The sequence below is a fragment of the Gymnoscopelus microlampas genome (genome assembly GCF_963454915.1).
Source record: "Gymnoscopelus microlampas genome assembly, chromosome: 12".
NCBI classification, from domain to species: domain Eukaryota; kingdom Metazoa; phylum Chordata; class Actinopteri; order Myctophiformes; family Myctophidae; genus Gymnoscopelus; species Gymnoscopelus microlampas.
Window position 1 is genome coordinate 39,507,280 of NC_139949.1, and position 18,294 is coordinate 39,525,573.

At 41.4% G+C, this 18,294-nt stretch overlaps 1 protein-coding gene across 1 annotated transcript in view; it reads right to left on the minus strand.

The window, feature by feature from the left end:
• Positions 1–18,294, minus strand: part of camk2a (calcium/calmodulin-dependent protein kinase II alpha) — a gene marked incomplete at its 5' end in the record, with an annotated part of 31,018 nt that overhangs the window by 11,422 nt on the left and 1,302 nt on the right. The window contains 11 exons of the mRNA XM_084074706.1: positions 718–760; positions 1,006–1,089; positions 1,266–1,388; positions 2,451–2,545; positions 2,870–2,953; positions 3,714–3,816; positions 4,138–4,210; positions 4,925–4,990; positions 5,297–5,351; positions 9,384–9,443; positions 16,194–16,288. Coding sequence (XP_083930832.1) covers positions 718–760; positions 1,006–1,089; positions 1,266–1,388; positions 2,451–2,545; positions 2,870–2,953; positions 3,714–3,816; positions 4,138–4,210; positions 4,925–4,990; positions 5,297–5,351; positions 9,384–9,443; positions 16,194–16,288 — 881 coding nt within the window. The remainder of the gene's footprint in view (positions 1–717; positions 761–1,005; positions 1,090–1,265; positions 1,389–2,450; positions 2,546–2,869; positions 2,954–3,713; positions 3,817–4,137; positions 4,211–4,924; positions 4,991–5,296; positions 5,352–9,383; positions 9,444–16,193; positions 16,289–18,294) is intronic.

Genomic DNA, 18,294 nt, shown 5'->3' on the forward strand with positions numbered 1-18,294 from the left:
TTTCTTTTCTTTTAATTTCTATAAGAAATTATAAAGAATAAATTTAAAAAAGTATTGAAAAAACACTTCACTTACTTTACTTTATTTGTTTATTTAGACGGGATACCGCATATTACTGAACAGTACATATCAGTGTAACGTAAATACACCGGATTTAGCAAAGATACTCATTTAATCCGCAGTCCCCACAAAAAAACAACATATACAAATAAAAGACAGGCATACACTGGAGTACATTACCTTACATTACGCTGGGAGAACAGATCATACAAAGTAAATACATACACGGCCCCCTCACGTATTAGAAGGGCAGTAACTATGAGTCACCCTTGCGAAATACTGGCGTCATGTCCAGGGGGTGTACTTGTACATCAAGCAGCCTCACACTAAGTAAACAGGAGATAGGCTCCTGCCCTATGGGCCTCAGGGCTCGGCAAGGCTTACTTATGAGTCACCAGAACCTAGGACAGGTGTTTTCGATGAATCTATCATGGTTACAATGGAGTTTGAAGTTACAATGGGTTTGTATGGGAAGGGGTCGTGTCTGATAAAATGAATATCAAATATCTAAATACTGAATCAAACAACTTGAAAACTGTCGGGGGTGCTCACAAAAGCCTGAGTAAACGTTAAAATGACCCCAAACACGTTTGAAAGTGAAATATCCCTTTCAATAAGCTGTTACGATGAAAAGCAGAAAAGGGACTGGATTCTTACCAGAGAAATTCCTGGTAGCCAGCATGGTAGTCAGAATGGCACCCTGAAAGAAATTAAGAAAGAAAGAAAGAAAGCCACGTTTCAGAGAACAGTTATCTGAGATGATTAAAGTACACGGTAAAATCCTCAGTGTTCATTATCCATTTGTAACTTTGAGAGTGTACAAATGTAACCAGATGGACCCTCACAGGTCATCCATTTGGGTACATTTGAACACACTCAGAGTTAAATGAACACTCATTACTGTGCAGTTGTGAACAATGGAAGCTCGTGTGTCAGACTGTGTACCTTCAGCTTTCGCCTGGCGTTGAATTTCTTTAGGCACTCAACCGTCTCCTGTCTGTGCATACAGGAAGCTACAGTGGAGCGATGCTATGGTGGAAAGACAAAAAGAGAAAGATAGACGGAGATATAGGGAGAGCAAGAGAAAAAAAAAGAGGAATCAATATGATATGGTAATGATAATAACATTACTTTACTGCCTCTCCACTACATTATACATGGTGATAGTGAATAAGGTTAAGGTTAATGGTAGACAGTGTCCTTACAGAGATCCAGGGATGTTTCAGAACCTCGACTGCAGTGATCCGCTTGGCTGGGTTGATGGTTAACATCTTATTAATCAGATCTTTGGCTTCAGGTGTTACAGTGTCCCATTCTGGAGAAGGAAACTGGGGTGAGAGAACACGAAAGGAGAGGAGAGGGGAGACACGGGGAGAAGAGAAGAGGAGAGGAGAGGAGAAGAGAAGTGAAATGGATTGTGGGAAAACAAATGGATTGGGTGTAACTCAACTTCGAGAAGAAAAGGTGATGTCCGCAGACAGTTATGGAGCTCCCAGTTTAAAGTTTATTAAGGACACCGTTTAAACCAATACAGGTCTTCATCAGGTCTGTGACTAACATGCAACAGGTGTGTTTAAATGCTCAACCAGTGGGCAGAGCCACACTCAATCAAAAAGCAGAGCAGCTGCTGTAGTGATTAACCACGTTAGAGACCTCACCCAACATATCTGTAGGCCCAAGCTGCACCCACGCGTTACATGCTGTGAGCCTACAGATCTGGCAAAATGACAAGTGCCAATAACAAGAAAATAAAGAGGAGAACATTTCTGAAGGAAAACGAGGATAGAAGTGGTTAAGGACAAGTAAATAATAGCACAGTCAAAAATCTATAAAGGAGGGATGTTAACTAAATGGTGTAATGTAACTCAACGTCAACTTCAAGTTTACATGTGTAAAAGAGTGGGTGAAATCCTTTTCCATACAGCCTTCCACTAAATGTACTTTCAAGAGATAACCATAATAAAAGGTAAATGTCAAGACAACAATATACATAAGGTGTTTACTCAAAAAACGTAATAAAAATAAGGCAGAGTATCTCAGTGCAGGTAAGAGACAACCTATCTTTACAGGAAATATGTCAAACAGAACGACCAACGTACACAGTGTGGTGTGTCATGTTGTGTACTGGGTTAGAGATGGTTACTAAGATGGTTCTAAGGCAGTGGTTCTCAAAGTGGGGTTCGGGGAGACCCCAGGGGTCTTGAGGGGGTTCCAGGGGATCCCCAGATAAATGACAGGAAACTCTGAGCATGTACAAACGTTCTGTTTGTACGCTCTCAGAGTTATGGAGGTCTATGGACCTAATGCATACTTAACCGGGGGACCTTGAAATGAAAACGTTTGAGAATCACTGTTCTAAGCCATGGGAGAGGAATGGTCCTGTGACTTACATCATATGCTCCAGCCTTTATCTGCTGGTAGAGTCTGTGTTGGTCTTCATCCCAGAAGGGAGGATAGCCCACCAGCAAGATGTACAGAATCACACCTGTATGGAGAACGTTCATAGTTCGAATAAAAGTATAATAGAATAGAATAAAGTAGATTAAAGACAATTACATCCTTATAGTAGTATAGAGTAGTTCACCCAAAATGTATTTTCTGTCAATTACACACCCCATAAAGCCTGGAATCCATGGAGATGTTTTAGTTTTTGTCGCATTCCTAAGCCAATCATTTTTTATCGGGCTTAAGTGATTAAATAGAATAAAACGTAAGATGTTTAATTACCATAGGCATTATATAGAAATACAGATGTACTATTAAAGATTTACAGTTGTAATACAATAGATTTTAACAGCAGACATCTCACCACAGGCCCAAAGATCAACAGCCTTGCCATAAGGATCCTTCCTCAGAACCTCAGGGGATAAATATCCTGGAGTCCCAGCAAAACCTACACATGCAAGCATCAGTATATTAAAGGACCATACTCACAACTTCGGCCATATATCGCAGGTAAACATACAGACCATTTCGCCTTAATTACTTAACTTTTTGAGGTTGCAGTTGTGTACGTTTGTTACTTTAGATTCTGTGCTAAGTCATTAAAATACCTGCATAACTGAGTCAATGTTAGATTAACAAACTAAATTAAACCTTTAGCCTCAGACAATTTTTAGACATTCCAAATGAATATGCACCTTAAAATGCAGCAATAACAAAACTTTGACCAAAAAACTAAACAAACATACACATGAGTTATACATGAGCAATTCAAAAGCGAGCGAAGTTCGTCAAAAAAGCTGCGTAGTTGGGACTTGGGTGATGCTACAGTAGTGTGTGTGGTGGCCGGCATTACTTGTAACTAAGGTTTCACTAGCTGCTTAAAAAGAGACCAAATGTCCAAATGTACTTTACTGTGCCCTCTATTTAGACGGCACAATGCACATGAATGAACATTCAATACATGAACGTGAATTCAATCAACTGAACATGATCTCATGTAAACATGCCAGATTTGTCTAGAAGTTAATTTCCATCCGCAGTCCCCACATAAAACACTGCAATAACAGCATAACATGCGCTGACAAAGACCGCACTGGTGTAGGAAACTGACATCTCATTATCAAAGATATGGAATAAATGCTCAAACTGCCTTCCATAGTGGTGATGGTGGTGGTGGTGGTGGTGGTGGTGTGAGTAATATGACTTACCAAACCATGCTTGCTGATCACCCTCCACTTCTATTGCCAAGCCAAAGTCAGCCAGTTTAACAGCAGCCCCTTTCGATTTGGAAGCCAGCAGCAAGTTCTCTGGCTGGGGAGATTAAAGGACAATAGCATATTAATTACTACATGGGGGAGAAGTGATAATATAATAGTGGAAGTTGGACGATATTTAGCAGGTTTACATGCATATAATACACATGCACGGACGCACGGACGCACGCACGCACGCACGCACGCACGCACGCACGCACGCACGCAAGCACGCACACACTTGTTCACACTGGTTTATCGATGATTTAAAAAGAATAAAGTGCTGTACAACTTTGATAAGACCAGCCAAGATGGTATAAGACACAGGACAAACATAGCAGACACTCAGGTCACACATTATGTCAACTATTGATGCTACCTTTAGGTCTCTGTGAACGACTCCCATCTGATGACAATGAAGCACTGCCTCCAAAATCTGCTGGATACAATGACTGGAGAAAGAAGGACAGATAATAGTAACAATAACAATTAATACAGCTGTATCGCAACAATGTCAGATTTCCACTACATGAGACCATGGATTGTAATATGAAGTTGACGTTGAAGTTTTATTGTAAGTTTTCATTATGCTTCATATTAGCAAGTGTTCACTCATGCTATTGCCATGGCGACAGGACTTACTTTTAGCTGCAAAACAAAAAGATTCAGACATTCAGTGGGTGTTTGGGATTAGAGGCCAATGTACATTTGAGTCCATCTGCAGTTAGAAAGTAACATAATGCGCTAGTATTTGTTCACTAATGTTTGCCACAAACTTTAGCTTAGTGAAGTAATGGCAATGCAATACATACAAATGTATGTGATTTTATTAACACCAGCACTTTATAGCCAAGGCCTTGAGAAGTTGTGGACATTCATGGCTGAAACATTCATGCAAAATTATTATTACATTGATTTGGTGAATTTCATTTCGACCAAAGGTTTTCTTGTAGTGGAAACGGTTTAGTTTTCAGAATACCATTCATCAGATGTGGATGGTTGAATGGATGGATGGATGGTGAAAGCGTTAACGAGGTGGATGGATGGACGGATGGATGGATGAAAGAGTGAACAAGGTGGATGGATGGATGGATGGATGGATGGATGGATGGATGGGCAGACAGACGAATGGATGGACAGAGTGGAGGAGAAAAAGTTTTTTCAACCTTGCGTCAGCTTCACTGTAGTATTCCCTGGCCACAATGTCCTCAAATAACTCTCCGCCTGTTACTCTGAGAGAGAGAGAGAGAGAGAGAAGAGAGAGAGAGAGAGAGAGAGAGAGAGAGAGAGAGAGAGAGAGAGAGAGAGAGAGAGAAAAGACATTTCAGCCATTAAGATGTCTTTTCAGAAGGAAGAAGACAACGATTCCACGCTATCCAGCGATGCGATACGATACGATACGATACGATACGATACGATACGATACGATACGATACGATACGATACGATACGATACGATACGATACGATACGATACGATACGATACGATACGATACAATACAATACAATACAATACAATACAATACAATAGAACTCACAGGTCGAATATGAGGTAATGGTGTCCCTCTTCAGAAATACTGTCATGTAGACGGACTGAAAGGAAGGAGGAAAGAAGAGAAAGGATAAAGATACATAGTAAAATCCTGAGTGTTCATTTCAGTGTTAATCCTGAGTGTACTGTTAATCCATTTTCAGACTCTGCTGTAATTTCTTTCACTTAATTATTTTGCGTCGTGCTTTGTGGTTTCCTTCACATAAGCCTAAGCTGCGTAATACTTAGTCTTATAATGGTGTCGAGTGAAAATAGCCCATCTCCTTAGATCTACATAGATCTGCTATTTTTGGCACGTGTCACCATTATACGACAAAGTATAAACTGGGCTTAATTAGTTGCAATTACTACTGATCATTAAGCTCCTTTCTTTTGGCTGCTTATAACATAAAAACACAAAAAACAAGTGGTTCTCAAACTTTTTTATTTCAAGGACACTCATAACTTTGAGAGTGTACGAATGGAACCAAATGGGGGCTTACATGTCCACTTGGTTAAGACCTGTCTGTTTAGTACAGACCTTTAAGGGTCCATCTGGAACCCTTTCAAGGAACGCGGAGGGTCCCTGGACCCCACTAGACTAAATAAAGAGAGTGTTTTCAAAATTGTTGTAATTGAACTTTGTCTTATTTGTTGTTTCACAAAAAAAATGAAATTACTTTATGGAACATCCTGTTCTAGTTTAACAGGTATACTGTTCTATATAAATTATAGAACTAGACATACAGCACATAGGATGAAATGGATCTCTTTCTCACTCAGCCCCCTCACACACCCACACACCCATACACACACACACACACACACACGCAAACGCACACCAAACCCCACTGCTAATACAGTGTTACAGTGTGTAGGAGTGCTTTTGTTCTTTCAGAGACTAGAAAGAGGGTAGGGGGCAGGTACATAATATATACGGGAGGTACATATGTCTGTTGGAGTGCCTACACACAGGTCTGTGTGTGTGTGTGTGTGTGTGTGTGTGTGTGTGTGTGTGTGTGTGTGTGTGTGTGTGTGTGTGTGTGTGTGTGTGTGTGTGTGTGTGTGCGTGTGCGTAAGTGCGCGCGGGCATATGAATCTGTGTGTGTGGGAGGACTGAGGGTTTCAGTGCCTTCACTTAAGTACACTGTTGCTTAGCAACACACACACACACACACACACACACACACACACACACACACACACACACACACACACACACACACACACACCATCAGAATGTTTCTTATCGTTACGTAAAACTGGGAAACATTTGTTGAACAGTTTCCAAAACAATCGCTGGCACTGCCCCATGTGCTGTGATTGGAAGCCAAGCACATGTGCTGTGATTGGAAGAGAAGCACATGTGCTGTGATTGGCTACTTGGGTCCAAGTGAGGTCGAAGGATATGAATGGACGACTGATACTTTCTCTTGTCTGTCTGTCTGTCTGTCTGTCTGTCTGTCAGTCTGTCTGTCTGTCTGTCTGTCTGTCTGTCTGTCTGTCTGTCTGTCTGTCTGTCTGTCTGTCTGTCTGTCTTTATTTTTCCCAGTTATTTCGGGGCCCACTTGCGTCATCCATGATTCCTCACAGCCCCCCAGTGATGCCCACAGGTTGGGAATCACTGGACTTTGTTATTTATCCCCCTGCAAGCGCCCCTTGCAACTTTTTTAATAAGCTCACAACACGCCGTGATGCAACGCGTTGTGAGCTTGTAGGTAGGCTATTATTTTGACACAGTTTGAAAACCTTTTGAAAAATGTGCATACGCTCACGAGCGTAAGCTAGCATAAATTTGGATTTAGGGGCTTGATGAATGCTCATTGCTCAGATTTTAGACATGGCATTGGAATAATTGCTGCCTTAAACACCGCTTTTTTGTACATAAAGCCTGAGGCTACATTCATCCTGACGGTACCATGCACGCACGCACACGTGCAAGCAAGCACGCACGCATGCAGGCATGAACCGCAGGTTCAGTTTGAGTAGGTGGGAAGCACACAGTGAAATGAAATCATCACTGTTAATTTAACTCTGACTGTGTACAAATGCACCACACGCACGCACACGCACACGCACACGCACACACACACACACACACACACACACACACACACACACACACACACACACACACACACACACACACACACACACACACACACACACACACACACACACCACCTCAGGTTCAGTTTGAGTAGGTGGAGAGCACACAGCAAAATCATCAGTGTTGATTTAACTCTGAAAGTGTACAAATGGAGCCAGATGGACCTGTACGGTTCCATTTGTACACTCTCAGAGTTATTTACATTCAGGGGGTTACAGTGCAGTGCGTAGGAGCTAGGTCTGAGATGACATTAAAACTCCCTCTCTCAGTATTTCTCACTGTCTCTGTTCATTCTCTCTGTCTGCCTCTATTCCCTTCCTTCCTTCCTTCGTTCCTTCGTTCCTTCGTTCCTTTCTTCGTTCCTTCGTTCCTTCCTTCGTTCCTTCCTTCCTTCCTTCCTTCCTTCCTTCCTTCCTTCCTTGCTTGCTGCCTCTCCATCTCTTTGTGTCTCTAATGTCTTGGTATGAATTAGTCATTATGGTCTGGTTGCCATTAGTAACGAGTTGCTAACGGTTCTATAATTCATCGTCATCCATTTTTAATCAAATCTGAAAGAGCAATTCCCAAACATGTATGTGTACTGTATGTTGTTCTGTAGTACAGTATCTATCAAAACACCACGGTATACAGTTTTACACTGTATACATTTTCCTTATTTCATATTACTTAAATACTATGGCCCATTGACAAAACAAACCATCATCTTGCTCTGAAGAAAACAATGTATTTATTTAACTGAAATGTGCATGTGTGCCTGTGTGTCTGTGTGTATTTAACTGAAACTGATTTAACTCTCAATCATTAGCATTGTAACATTTACATAAACATATTTAACGCGAGGGTTCATTTATAGTGTGGTCACAGGGGAAGGCTTATGGTTCAGAACTGTGATCGCTTGATAGCGTGGAATATCTAAACCAGTGGGGTCTGGGGACCCCCAGGGGTCCTTGATGGGGTCCCAGGGGATCCGTAGCAAAATGAGGAACAGTTACAGTCTACAAGCTCACAACATTTTGTGATGAGACACGTTGTGAGCTTGTAGATCTGCTATTTTTGGAAAATACTGGCTGGCCTTGAAATGAACATTTTGAGAACCACTGATCTAAACCACATGAACCCTATAGCATCCCGATTCTGGCCATGTCATAATTTGCCCTAACATTTGACAAAAATAGGCGAACACTATATTCAGCAAGATGGGCAATTATTCAGGAAAAATAGGTAAACATTTGGCCGTGATGCCACAAACCTTTTGACATATTAGTTTAATTTCCTTCCATGCTGTATTACATTACATTACATTACAGTCATTTAGCAGACGCTTTTATCCAAAGCGACTTACTGTACAAAAAGTGCCTTCAACATAGGTAGGGAACGAAACTACTAATCACCAGAAGTCTTAAGTGCATTTCTTGCAAAAACAAGCAACCAAGAGTATACCTAGCGCTAAGGTAAAAGTGCAATATATCAGCTACCTACTTTCTTAAACAGATGAGACAAAATATATAGCAAAATCAAATGAGCACAAGCTAAAACAAATAAGTGTATCGACTAAACAAGATCCAATAAAACAATACAACAATAAAACAAGAGTTTGTACAACTAGTTAACAACAAGTAGGCCAGGCATGTATCTGACTGAATGTAAAGTAGCACTGGTATATCTATGACTCTGTCAGCATTGTCTTAACTAGTGATTTTAGAGTCTGAGTAAATGACAGATCACTATTTCTTTTAGTATTACTCATTATACTGCATGATGATTAATATTCTTTTAACATACTGTATATAATAGCTAGTGTAGTCTAAACAATATAATTAACTCTAATACTTTGTATATATTGTATGTATGTATTAACTGATGTACAAGATACATTTATACTCAAATTATATGCATGAGGCTACTAAACATTTTTAGCATTTCTGTCATAAAACACAGTCATGCCATGAAGTATAAATTAATCTAGGGTTATTTAAGAACTCACCTATGTTGGAGTGTTTGAGTAGACGACAGATCCGAGCCTCACGATCCAACTTCTGATGGTCTGAATGAACAACAACAACAAAGCAGGAAGTCATTAAAAGAATATATATAAACATTTTGGATGAAGCAAAGGAGAATGGTTTCATATGCCACTTAAGCCCCATTTTATACTTTATACTATAGAATGGTGTCGCACAGCAAAAAATAAATGTAGGCCTACAAGGCAAGCTCACGCTTGCGACGTGAGAAGCTGTGAGCTTGTAGATCTGCTATTTTCAAACATATTTGAAAATATTTGACAATCAGAAACGTCTTGAAAATCTGAAAAGTTTAGAAAATCTGAAAAGTTTTGAAACATTTTGAAATGTCACAACTTTTTGAAAATGTTGAAAATCTTTGAACATTAAACAGTTTTCGTTTTCAAAATTTCACCTATAATGACATTCCCAAAGTAGGGACGACGACAGTTTGAGAGTGGTTAAGAAGACCACAGTACTGCTTAACTTTATTATCCCTCTTATTACACAGTCGCGGCCGATATCAGTCAGCCAGCCAATTAGAGCTGTGGCAGGCGGCCCCATGCTCGTACACTTCCTGATTGGATATGAAACACATCAGTCATCTGCAGCTCCAGGCACCTTCATGAGAAACACATTATGCCTGATTTATCCTTTGTCGCCTGACGGTGGTGTGCACTGAAAATGGCAGATCCAAGCCCACAACGCATCACATCCACAACGCATTGTGGGCTTGTGGATCTGCTATTTCCGGTGCGCGCCACCGCCGTACGACGGAGTATAGATTAGTCATTACTGAGATGATTATTAAGGAGAGGGGGGATAGAAAGGCAGAGTGCTGCATTGTATCCCTGCAGAATACAGGGATACAATAATGTTATGTCGAAACATTGGTTGTTGTTTATTAAATCAAACTTTCTTGCATTGTGGCTACGAGTATGCACCAGCTTTCCTTCTAAAGCCTTTGAACACAATCCATTTGTTTTTAACATTTGTATTATGTTGGGCCACAATTAATTTCTGATTATTTTATTTTACTTTGTAGGAAGAATAGCCTATAGCACAGCACTTCATAAAAGCGGCACAATGTCACTTTTTTTTAATGAATAAAATGTAATTTTGTCCAATCTGTAAAATACAATATAACTTATATCATTGGGGTGGTTCTATTTTGTCTCCTGCTCTTCTATTGAGACATTTAGATTGTGTCAAAAGTCATGTCTCACCTAGACACAGGATCTGACACGAAATGTGACCTGATGGTCAAGATTTCATTTATCCCCTGAGCAAGCAGGCAGGCCCTATTAGCTCAATGGTAAAACAATGTCAGCACTTTCCCAGGAAACCGGGTTCAAATCCGGTGTAGAAGACGAAAGCGCAGCTTTAAAAAGAGACTGACTGTGTGGAGTTTGCATGTTCTTCCGTGTCTCCTAGGGTAGTTAATACCCTCACAAAAACATGTAGTAGCCTAATCCTGGTCGCTATACCGCCTCCCTCATGACAGCCGGGGCGCTTGGTGGAGGGGAAGGGAACTGTTTGGAATAACGTGTTCCTTCCACGTGCTACGTCCTACCGGGGAAACTCCCCCCTGTCAGGTGACAAGAAGATCAGTTGGCTGTCATGCATTGAAGGAGGCATGAGCTCCACCCAGGATCACTTAGAAAATTGGCACCGGGTGAAAAAGGGTTACAAAATCGTAGGATAAAAAATTTAGTAAAAAAAAAGAGAGACTGACTTGACTTTGCTGAGTATCGTTATTAACCCCTGTGGCTAACTCCACCAAAGTATTGCACTCCTCTGAGACACTGAGCAGAGAAATATGGTACCATATTATCATGAGCATTAGTGAAGACAAATTATATGAAGATAGGTTGAAAATGAGTGAAGTTGTCCCTTAAGTATAAAGGGCATGCTTTTAAAAATACTTTGTATTAAAAAGTACAAATTACCATGTTAATATATCCGTTTCATTATCAATGCACTGCTATAAAAAAAAAAACATTTTAAAAACAATTCAGATTTTCCGGACATTTGATACAAATAGATAAAATTACTTAAGTACATTACTGAAATAAATGTAATCTGTTAATGTGCACCACTGAACATGCAGTCATAAATAACTCACATTTACTGTATGACAGTGCTGTGACTTTAAACTGGTAGGCTACTTTGAAATGAGTCTTATGAGTTCAAGTTCAAATGAGTTCAAGTTCAAATCTGACATCTTCTGCTATTGATTGTTCAAAAGAGATATGGCTGGGAGTCTTTTTGTTGGTTTGCTAGTTGTTGTTTTGTTTTCCTAATCCTAACAACATTAGAGGGAGTTGGTTTTCAAAGCTGCCCGAGATTCTAAACCAGTATCGGAAAAAAGTGAGATTTCCTACTGGTGCACGGCTGTTCTATTCTATGACCCATAGGGGGCAATATTGACCCTCTGCAGATAACTGCAGAGATCATTTCATTTTTCTTTTTCAAATAAGCAACTGAAGTCATTGACTATTTTTAGAAGTGAGGGAGAGCAGCCCCTCCCCCCAACCCCCTTGTGAGAGGGGCATTTAATGTACGTTCTGTATATGCATGTCCCAGTGTACTTGTCCACACAACCTTACTTTATCATTATGAATCTTAGTCATTCAACATCGTTTCTAATAACACAAATGAGTGATATAGCTATGTAAAGATTTGGCTTTAAAGATGATATGCAAATAAAGAATAAAGCAAACACACACACACACACACACACACACACACACACACACACACACACACACACACACACACACACACACACACACACACACACACACACACACACAGTATGTACTCACTTGCACACACGCGCGCACACACACACACACACACACACACGCGCGCGCGCGCGCGCGCACGCACACACACACACACACACACACACACACACACACACACACACACACACACACACTTCTTTAACGACTGTGAGAGCAGTGTTGCTAAGCAACCAAAGAAAATCGAACCCCAGAATAGTGTTATGAAAAAAACATTTTTTTTAAGAAAAAAAGAAAAGAAAAAAAAGAAGAAAAGGAAAGGAGACAGACAGACAGACAGAGATTCTGAGGGAGTTTTTGACATTTGTTGTTTTTTCTATCTGACTTGTGTAAAAAACACCCTCAAACTACACACACAAACATGCACACATGCAGCAACATGTCCACCTGAACGCCACAGCAAAACGTTCACACAACGCAAAGTGTGAAGAGAGGTATGCACACGCTAAATGGAGCTAAATGGAGTTAAATGGAGTTGAGACAACTAATGTTAAGGAGGCCTGGTCAGGGCTCTAAGGCACTGGTTCTCAAACGTTTTCATGGCAATTGGCCCCTAATTCATGTGTATTTGCCTGCGAAACACCATCTGAAAATATGTTGTGCCAGGGACCCCAGAATAGACGATTTGTGTAATTATTCAAGATACCCCTAGTACCCCCCTAGGACCCCTGGAGGTCTCCGGACCCCACTTTGAGAAACCAATGCTCGAAGGCACTGGTTCTCAAAGCAGGGGGTACCCCAGGGGTCCTTGAGGTGGTTTCAAGGTGTCCCCACTCCCCGTTTATTTTTCTGGTATTCGAAAATAGCAGATCTACAAGCTCCCAATGCATCGCGATGTGACCTCCACCTGTTCAGCCCTCATTCCACTGACATTCACTTTCTTTCAACATTCATTTTCTTTCAATAAACAACCCATTGTCGATCTTGACGGTGTGCTTCTGCTTCTCATGCCGTTAACGTGTTGTTAGCTTGTGGATCAGTTCGTTTTGGCAGTGGCACCCTTGCACGATGGATTATATAAAGCGTTGTAGCCTACTCCATCGAACAAATGACAAAAGGTGTTGTCATTTCTGTCTGTCAGTTGTGACGTATGGTTGTTCGAGGAAGAATACATTTAACGGTGAGAGACAGAGACACCAAAAACTAGACTGGAAGTTTGAAAGGTTTTTTGAAATTGAATTCACTCAATTCAGAGAATGTGGCGTTATTATACGTGACCTTACTGGTGCACTTTTTAGTCCCCCCCCCCCCCCTTTAAACATCATGTACATGTTTTGTACAGGTCATTGTAGGTCATAAAGTCGCTACAAGGCTGGCAGCTTTTGTTATTGGAGGATAATTTCACACAGCAGATAGCCTACACATCAATGATGAACTACAGACGAAAGAATAAAGGACCTATGCTATGAACTACCTTTGGAAAGAACAAAGGACATATGAAGTACCTTTGAACCACATTCAGCAAAGGATCTTTATCTTACATCATTTTTATATGAGACAGTCTGAACTTTAACGTTCTGAGCACTTTGACCGTCGTCGTCTATGTCTCTAAATATTGCTATGCTTCTGTCTGTCTGTCTCTCTTCCTCTCCCTCTGGGGCATGGATCCACAAACACAAAAGATACCTTATATGCCTTTCCATCAACCCATCACTGTGTGTGTGTGTGTGTGTGTGTGTGTGTGTGTGTGTGTGTGTGTGTGTGTGTGTGTGTGTGTGTGTGTGTGTGTGTGTGTGTGTGTGTGTGTGTGTGTGTGTGTGTGTGTGTGTGTGTGTGTGTGTGTGTGTGTGTACCATCGTCAATGTAGTAGGTGCAGTGGATGGATGCATTTGCAATTTCTGTGGACTATGTATCTTGCATACAAGAAGGCATTTTAGGGGCCTTTATATGCTAACTCAGTATATTATTACTATTACCACTAGAACTACTCTTATGCTACTTCAACAACTACTTATAAATCCTACTTACTCATATCCTGCTATCCAATGTCCTACTACAATCCTATCCTACTATCTTATCCTATCCACCTGTTTCTTGGCTGTGTGTTTTCCACTTCCCATTAGTCATCTGACCGGTTTCATTGGATTTCATTGGATCAAAAGACAGGAAGTGGAACACAGTGAAAAGCCTCGGAAACAGGTGGATAAGAAAATTGTCTATCTTTCTGTCTGTCTGTCCTCATCCATTTCTCTCCTCAGTGGGCTGAACAATCGAACTGAAATTGCACACGCACATTGACCATATGAAATATGCAGGGAGTGAGCAAGCCCGATTCTTCACTTTATCCCAAACGTAAGCTGTGGCTGTTTGTTATTCTGTGCACTCTCACTCAATTGAGAGGAGATGGGGGAGTGAGTGACTCAGGCAGTGCCGGGGTTAATTGATCAGAGGGTGTTTACAATTGTCTATTTGTGCTGTCCTCTTTATAGTGCAGGGTATTATGGTCACATATCAGCATCGGAGAAGTTGTGTAATCAAAGCAGGCCATGGCGTCTGAAGTGTCAATTTCCCATGCTGTCTTGTGGGGTTGTGGTTCACTTTAAGAAAACTTCTAAGCTAAATTACTTTGATTTAAACCAGGGGTCTTCAACGTTTTCAGGCCAAGGACCCCCTAGCTGAGAGAGAGATGAAGCAGCGACCCCCTCTAGATTGTATAAAATTGTGTTTCAGATCAACTTTTGCTGCTCTTTTTTTCCCTCTACACCTATGACTCGTTGCCAAAAATAGCCGATCTACAAGCTCACAACGCCTCGCAGCGCGAGGCGTTGTGAGCTTGTAGATCTGCTATTTTTGGCTAAAGTTCTCCTCAGAAAAGGGATGCTAGGGTTCAAGTGGTTAATGTAAAAAAAAAAAATCATATCACACAAAGATTTGGCGGACCCCCTGTATTAACTCTGAGGACCCCCTAGGGGTCCCGGACCCCCTGTTGAAGACCCCTGATTTAAACGCATGGCAAGGAGCAGACTTGCCAAGTTGGTCCGCACGAAGCCTACATAGACTTGACTTCTCTTCAATGGGTTGATATATTGATTTGAAAATGAATGAAGCTGATTTTTAACTTTTCCCAAATCTAAGTTGATTGTTATCATTTTTTTGCTAATAAACAGACATCTCTAATGGTTCTTTATAGCACCATTTAGTGCTATATAGCACCAAAAGATGTTCAAACTGATTCTAGGTTGAAGTCGTCTCTTCTCCTCTGTACTACTGTTCCGGGCGCAACAACAGCCATAATGGAAAACCACAACCCTGTTAATCCTTCCTTATTAGATATCCACAATTAACTCATTAGCTGAGAAGAGGCCCTACAGTCATGATGTAAGGATACATTGTGTTGCTTTATTTCACCTGATACACACATGCACGCACGCACGCACGCACGCACGCACGCACGCACGCACGCACGCACGCACGCACGCACGCACGCACGCACGCACGCACGCACGCACACACACACACACACACACACACACACACACACACACACACACACACACACACACACACACACACACACGTATACACACACACACACACACGCACACACGCACGCACGCACGCACGCACGCACGCACGCACGCACGCACGCACGCACGCACGCACGCACGCACGCACGCACGCACGCACACACACACACACACACACACACACACACACACACACACACACACACACACACACACACACATGTATACACACACACGCACGCACGCACGCACACACGCACGCACGCACGCACGCACGCACGCACGCACGCACGCACGCACGCACGCACGCACGCACGCACGCACGCACGCACACACACACACACACACACACACACACACACACACACACACACACACACACACACACACACACACACACACACACACGCACACAACAAACTTACATTCCCAATGCCAAACTATATTATAGATTTGCTTTGCAGTGCGTCCACACGTCAAACTATATCCCTCCTGCAACCTTTAGCATTCAGATACTCACCTCTGGCTGAGAGCTTCTTGGTGTTGATGATCTTGGCTGCATACTCCTGACCTGACAGCACCTTGACACACCTACGCACGATGGAGAACGCTCCCCTTGGAAGCACAAGTGAGTGGGAACAAAACATGTCTGACGTTAGAAATTCACAAGTTACTCCCAGGGAGGTTCCTTTACTTGGGACCTCCCAGTTGTAGAGTGATGTTTGCGCTGTAACATTCTTTGGGTTTTCATTTACAGCAACTCTGAGACGTCAAACTCAACCAAAATAAGATTAAAGGGATATTATCACGATATTCAGCAGTATCTCTATATTGTAGGTACTGAAGGGGTAATGTTTATTTAGCAGACCTACAACTGAGTAGTCTTCTGTGTGTCTCTTAAATCAGTGGTTCTCAAACTGTTTCATGTCAAGGACCCCCAAATTTTAATTGGAAGTTTTCTTTGTGGCCAAGGGGGGCGTGGCTTTGATGTCAGGTACTGTATATGTCTGTGAAGTGCATCATGGGAATTGTAGGAACACAGGAAACAGAGATATCGTTGCTGTCGGGTGGAGACCTTGTATGTCCAAAACTGTTCCTTTTTATTACTATTTTAAAAACATTTTAAAATAGTGAAAATAGCCGATCTACAGGTCTACACACAGATCTGCGCATTGTGAGCTTGTAGATCTGCTATTTTCTCTACTTTTGTGCGACAAAAAAACCCCATAAAAAGCTTTTTTTTACCTTTACATGGCAGGGTAGACAACTGTGTACTGCTGAAATCTGTCTTCATGTATAATTTATATTTATCTTTCATTAAGAAACTGCCATGAACATCAATGTACATTATAATTGGCAAAAAGGTTAATTTAATAAATTATATAATCCAAGCCCATACATTTTTAACCGGAAAATCTGCTCAGTTGCAAACACCGTCTTATGTGCCCATTTTTCCCTCTCAGAGTTAAATTAACATTCAGGATTTTACTGTGTACTTGAATTCGAAGTTGACATTGGATTATTTTATTTTGTAGATGTTTTTTTTATCTGATAAGGGATAACAAATGAAACTGATACTGAGTGGAATTCTCCTTTCAAGGGCTTTGAGGCCTCACTGATCTGAACTACTGTAAATGTGGACTTGCGGCATTTTCACAGTAGTCTAAAGATTAATCGCACCTTTAAAGGTTGACATTCATTTTCACTTTTTTAATTTTTTATGTTTTTTGGGGGGTTTTATGACCTCAATTACACCAAAAAAAAATCGGAACTTTGAACATTCAATTGATTTTCTGTGGTCTGGGGTTTTCTGAATAATTAGGCTGAAAAGTAATCTGTGCTTGGCCCTTGGAGTGTCTACAACCTATGATGTATAGACAGCATCATCAACACATCCATAACCTCATCTGGCATCTTATCTGCCAGACTTCGCTCCTCAAGAAACTGACTCCTGACCCATCTGACGTCACGATCTGCCCACTTTCCTTTCTTTCCAAAACGCTGAATGAGTTATTTCTAAACAGCGTTCTCTCCCACAGATTCATCTTTTGGATCCCAAACAGTCAGGACTCAAAACCCCATGCTGCAGTCATAGAGGCACTCTGTACCACTCAGGTTGCCTCCCACTCCTCAATCCAATCTATTAACCAATATAGTTTGGTTCTCAAACCTTTTCATGTCAAGGACCCCCATATTAATATGTATTTGGCTGCGGACCCCCATCTGAAAATATGTTCTTCCAGGGACCCACTGTACAAGAATTGATTTGTTGAAAAACATATTCCAAATTTGTCACATTTTATCAAGATATATATTTTTTTTAAATAGTCGATCTACAAGCTCACAACACATTACATTGTGACGTGTTGTGAGCTTGTAGATTGCCTAAGTATACAGGGTTAAAGTGGGTAAACTTTTTTTTGGGGGGTCCCCGGACCACACTTTGAGAACGACTGATATGCAGCATTTGTCGCCAGATTTTCCAGGACACACCCCTCTGACCCTGGCATCACTGGGACCTGGCGGGTTAGACCCACCAGGTTTCACTGAAAGGTTTACTTTATCCTATTGACCTTTGGTCAATAGGATACAGTTCAGGGGAGTTCAGCTCCCTCCTTTTC